We start from the raw sequence: 6000 nt of genomic DNA on the forward strand, positions 1-6000 counted from the left end.
AAAAGGTTCCAAAACCCAAATATATATATAAAAAAAAGAAAAAAAGAAGAAATTCGAAATCTATAGCTAAAAGGAATTAAAGAGGGGCGACAGATACCAGAGGAACATTAAAACCCATAGATCGAAAATCAACTGACAACGCCATGACTAACAATTAAACAGACTAACAGAACAATAGTACTCAAGACACAACACAGAAAACTAATGACTAAAGCAACACGAATCCAACCAAAAAAGGAGAGGGGTGATCTTAGGTGCTCCAGAAGGTAGATCCTGTTCCACATGTGGCACCCGTCTGTACAAGATTGTATTGTCAATAACGTAAACCATATTCAGCAAATGTAGATGTATGATGACCAGAGTTGTGAAGCTTTAATAAATTAACACTATGTTTCTTATTTTAATATTAGGAACACCTTGTTCTATAGTTGGTTTTTTTACGAACATGTTCAGAAGCTGGACAAGTTTTGACTCATTTCATATTTTAATCAAGTTATAACACTGGTCACGTTAGACATAAATCAAGTTGTATAGATTTTGTAATCTGCGATCAGTTACTGTCATGATCAATTCAAAACATGGATATCTAGACCTAACAATTCTCAACATTGCATAAAATATGGACATTCAGATTTTGCATTACAAAATATACGTAAACTTCAAAAGTTGTTAAACTTTTAATACAAAGTAAAAATTGAATTAAAAGTGAAAATTGCATATTTGAAAATGATTTCTAGATAAAACCCGAATGATCCAGTCATTATGTTGTTATATCCGTTATATGTTTTCTGTACAGTTCATCCTTAAGCATACACAGAATAAATTTATATATAAATACCACTCATCTTACTATGTTCTGAATAAAACAAACATCGGATTGCAGCATTTGTAGATTTGTGTGAAGCATATATTCTGACAGCTGTTTCTAATACGTCACATATATATGTGATGAATTATTTCTCAACACCATTTAAACAATTTTACAATGTAAATAAGAAGAATGCTTAAAAGAACCTTAGCACTCTCCAATACGTTTTTGTACATCTATAACCAAGCACTTAACCCAAAAAATATTTGATAAAACAGACGCCATTGCTGGTCTTTCATCCTCATTCAATCATTCGTGGTTTTCTGGCAAACCCCATTATGACTCCACTTATTACAAACAAAATGGCGGCAATGATGCTTAGTGCAAATGACCAGGACAGAACGTACTGTACATCACCAACTGGTTTGTGTGGTAATGGTGCCTTCCCTTGGCTAACAGATGCACCATAAACAATAGCGCCAATCAGGATTAAAACTCCTATAAAACAAATTTGAAAATTATAGAACCAACAGTAATAAAATGGTATGCATGTGATAGAGTAAGCGACAGAATTTCATTGTGCATAGTTGTTATTTATTTATGGAGACTGTCATTCTACAGATCTTTAACATTTAATAAACACATAATGTGTTGTCTAGCATAGAACTACCTATTGGGAAGATCTGTTGGTATTCTTGTAAGAAACTGTTTTATTGGATAGATCTGCTTGTCTAATTTGTAAAAATAATTTTATTGAATTATACATCTGTATGTTTACTGTGTAATAATACATGATACATTAAACTATTAATTTATGTTAAATTATGTCCAAAAACTTTGATTAATTTCATGATTTGCAAAAAAAAAACCACAATCTTTCGACACATGCGTCAGTATAACTTTCCCGCTTTTTATTGGGAGTTCTTGTTTCTACTGAATCTTGTGCGGTCATTGTTGTTGCTTGAAATGTTCGATTTTTGTTTCTTTTGGCATGCTGTTCTCTTTGTTTTTCGAATAATGAATGGTATTTGATTGTCTCATTAAATATCTTCGCCTGTTTTAATATGTAATCATCGACAGAAGAAGCCCTGGTATAAGCACGTGTTATGTATTATTCTGTACATTATTGTCCCGCAGGAGATAAATCTATTTTGGAATGTCTTCGCTATGCTTGTCATCAACTTGTACTGCGAAAACCAGTTGAATATACTTATACATAAACAAAACATCATTAGTAGTGCGACGATATTTATTTCAGTTTATAATGATGTTCAATCTGTTACATGGCATGGCGATGGAGTATTCATTAAACACTAAGATGTGTTAGACCTTAGTCGTATTTGGCACTACTTTTTGGAATTTTGGATCCCCAATGCTCTTCAACGTTGCACTTGTTTGGCTTTATAAATATTTTGATATGAGCGTCACTGATGAGTCTTATGTAGACGAAACTCGCGTCTGGCGTACTAAATTATAATCCTGGTACTTTTGATAACTAATTAGACGTATGTGGCTATATCCTCGGTAAAACAAGAAAATTATATTTCAGTGATTTCATATATAAAAAAAAGAAGATTTGGTATGATTGCCAATGAGACAAGTTTCCATAAGAGACCAAATGCCAAAGAAATAATTAGCTATAGGTCACTGTACGGCCTTCAAAATTACGCAAAGTTCATACTGCATAGTCGGCTATAAAAGCCCCGAAATCACAAATGTAAAACAATTTAAACAATATCATGAATGAAAAAAAAAAAATATGAAACACAGCAACAAACGACAACCACTAAATTACAGGCTTCTGACTTAGGAAATACATACAGAATGTGACAAGGTTAAACATGTTAGCGGGAACCTACCCCCCCCCCCCCCTTACATGGGACAGGGGTGTAACATTACAAAATCAGAACGAACTATAAATTCAGATAAAAAAAGGCTTCACTTATCAGATGGACACAAATAGAAATACAAAAAAAAAAAAAAAAGTAAAATTACAAAAATACTGAACTCCAAAGAAAATTCAAACAGGAGAGTATCTAATCAAATAGCAAAATCAAAAGCTCAAACACTGAAAAAAAATGGATACCAACTGTCATATTCCTTTTTCTTACATAGAAAATGGTGGATTACAGAATGGACGTGACCGGGTACTTATGCATCCCAACAACAAAAAGACTTAAAGTATAATGGACGTGACCGTATGTATGAATCCAAATGAAAAGTATATAACACTAATAGAAATTAACAGTTATACACTAGGTATACATTTAGATAACGACAAGAGACAATTGTTCTATGGATTCGTAACATAAATGACATCTGAACATTATACACACACTAATGCAATTATTACCTGAATGTTTTTTGGCAAATGACCAAACTACACATAGTATAATAAGTTTACTAGTACGGATTCGGCGATAATTACAAAGATCGAAACTGTGTATGTTGATGGTTTTAAGAGAATTCGATACTCAAAAATTATATTTTTGCCCATGATCACTTAGCTTTGGTTTCTCCGGCTGATAGGTATGCCATCCCTACCAAATTCCTTCATTGAGGCAGTAATGTTTCCGGGAGATCTGTCAGAAACGCATCGCTTTCTTTGAAAGAACCCTGAGTAAAAATCTGACACGCTCATAGCATGAAAAAGGCTACTCCAGTTTTCATCTACTCATATCTTTCTCATTGTGGCCATGGTCAATTGTATCCCACTTTTAAAACGTATTTGACTCCATTTTCTGTTCCATTTTCATTTTAATGTGCATCTCATCGATATAATATACTAGTATCTATTTACTGCTGCTATGGCGTGCTATATAAAAATGAATCAAAGAATCAAAAACTGATTGTTGAAAACAATAGACAGTATTCGCTAATAATCATGAACTAAAATTATTCAAATATAATTTAAAAAGAAAAGACATTCAAAATTACCTGAGAAAATGGCGCTACTTAAAGCTGAGGATTTGAAAATTTTGTTCCACTTTTCTGAATGAAGAAATGTGAAAAGTCCCATAAATACAAGAGCGCCACTACCGAACATCATCCCAATAACATTTAATGCCCTCACTGCCACTAACCATCCTGAAAATTAAAAAAATACGGAACTTTTAAAATAGCGATGTACATTATATAGTTTATAAATGTATTTTGCTTAAATTAGAATCATCAAAATCGCACGAAGAATGTAAATATCGAAAAGGATATAGGGAGCAACCATTTACCTTCAAGGGGGGTTATGGGTTTCTTTCTGAGTCAGAAATGTATTCGCGCCAAGCGCGAACAAATTTATTTAGTTAATCAATGCTTTAAAAAAAATCAATATATATAACACTATGAGATATGGGGGGAATCTGCAGTCACAATATTTTTCTTTGGCATTTTCCTGACCAGAATAATTTTTTTACTCATCAAATTGGGGATCAGAATGGTTTTTTTTTTTAGGAAAATCCATAACCCCTCCCCCCTTGAAGATAAATGGTCGTTCCCTTAAAACTTGCATCGTTGCGAAGAATATTCTTTGATCAGGTCTTTATATTTTATATATTACCCCGCTCGACGTATATTTATATTTCATATAAGAAACCTTTAATTATTTCTATATTTTGATATAAAAGAATTAACGTGCTTATATTGTAAGTATTTTATTGAATGATCAGTGATATTTGAATCAAATTTTAAAAAACGCGTGGCTCTAAGGAAAACGGAAGTCAAAAGTAATCGTCTTTCTAGAGCCAACCGTACAACATTCCAATTAAAAGTCAGTTTATTAAAAAAGGGGGATAAAAATGTATTCATTTATTGACCAAATCCATGTTTTTACTTCTATTTGGTAAGACTGACAAGGACAGACGGACAGACGCCCCCTATCACTTGTTACAATTGCTGTCACTTGCAGACGTGAAACATGTACTATTTATAAATACTAACCAGGACTGTGCTCACATCGTACAAACAATCCAATAAACTTGGAACAATACTTCCATAAGCCATGGGCCTCTGTAATAGTAATACGTCTTTGTGCTGTGTCCACAGTTAACCAAGTAAACACGGCCCAATAAATGGTAGTTATCGCCACTAATTCTACTATCCATCCAAGAAACATAACAACCATTGCCACGGCTCCAACTTTCGACGGAGATTTTGATGGTGATAATCCATATCCGTCTTCGGAATGAGGTCCGAATCCGAACCAAAGTGGAATGCACATTTTGAATGAATATAATCCACTATAACTATATATCTACTAAGTATGCAATAACTACAGCTTCAGAAGAAAACTAATTGTATTTTGATGTTTACCATGTTAAACTGCTGATGAAAGTAAGTTACCTGCAAACATACTGAGGCTCTAAACGGGGAAACTACTGACAAGATTAACTATATTCCTTAAAAACTTAAGATGGGGGAAATCTTATAAATACTTTACGTGTACTTGTGCAATGTAAAGAATGAAACGGTAATAAATCGCATACGATGATAATAAAATCAATGTACTGTTATTGTCCCCCTTAATTAATTGTTATATTTCCTCAATCATATAAGAAGTTACTGTCGGGGATAGTTAGCAATACATTGATCATCGCATTCCGCCTCAGCTCAAAGGCTTTACATGACAACGTTATAGTAGATAGGTAAAATTATTCTCCGTTACACCCCCGCATACTTACATTCTTCATGTATGATACAGAATTAAGCGCTCACTTTACTGTCCAAAATAGAATCATTCAATTTAACTAAATATATCTACTGCACTACATAATGAAACATGAATTTATATTTCTTTTTAATAAGCATACAGATATCACTTGAATGAACATAGGTCATATATTTTACGGAATATTTAAGAATTTTGAAAGTTTCCTTGTTTCGATACTTCCAATATACTTTCATGTAGGTGTTTAATACTGATTGTTTTAAAAATATTTGTCCAAACTGCATCAATTTGTTTAAACTGGTCAACATCTAGATATAGACTGAATGTTGATTATTGTATTTTAGACCCCGTAACACTCGCAAACGTGTTTATCCCCTTAAACGTGTTCAATTCCTCTAAACGTGTCTATTTCCCCTAAACGTGTCCTTAAAAATTGATATCGCCCATACGTGTCTGATTTCATAACCCTCAAACGTTTCCGATAATTTTATTCGCCAAAACGTGTCCACTTTAAAACGCCCGCACGTCTGAA

General features: G+C 33.1%; 1 protein-coding gene across 1 annotated transcript; it reads right to left on the minus strand.

Annotated features, from left to right (window-relative positions):
- Positions 1-804: 804 nt before the first annotated feature.
- Positions 805-5154, minus strand: LOC139511266 (voltage-dependent calcium channel gamma-1 subunit-like). Its single transcript, XM_071297877.1, has 3 exons — positions 4742-5154; positions 3746-3895; positions 805-1306 (listed from the first exon to the last, which is right to left on the minus strand). The coding sequence occupies exons 1-3, from the start codon at positions 5019-5021 to the stop codon at positions 1110-1112; spliced, it is 627 nt and encodes a 208-aa protein (XP_071153978.1). The 5' UTR covers positions 5022-5154; the 3' UTR covers positions 805-1109.
- Positions 5155-6000: the final 846 nt, after the last annotated feature.

The sequence above is a fragment of the Mytilus edulis genome, chromosome 2 (genome assembly GCF_963676685.1).
Source record: "Mytilus edulis chromosome 2, xbMytEdul2.2, whole genome shotgun sequence".
Classification (NCBI taxonomy): Eukaryota; Metazoa; Mollusca; class Bivalvia; order Mytilida; family Mytilidae; genus Mytilus; species Mytilus edulis.

Excerpts from the sequence above, each read along its gene's own strand:
- LOC139511266 (XM_071297877.1), bottom strand. The coding sequence starts at position 5,021 with ATGTGCATTCCACTTTGGTTCGGATTCGGACCTCATTCCGAAGACGGA. Across the intron at positions 3,896-4,741 it reads ACGATGTGAGCACAGTCCTG|GATGGTTAGTGGCAGTGAGG; the intron begins GTTAGTATTTAT and ends TTTAATTTTCAG. Across the intron at positions 1,307-3,745 it reads AAGTAGCGCCATTTTCTCAG|GAGTTTTAATCCTGATTGGC; the intron begins GTAATTTTGAAT and ends TTTGTTTTATAG.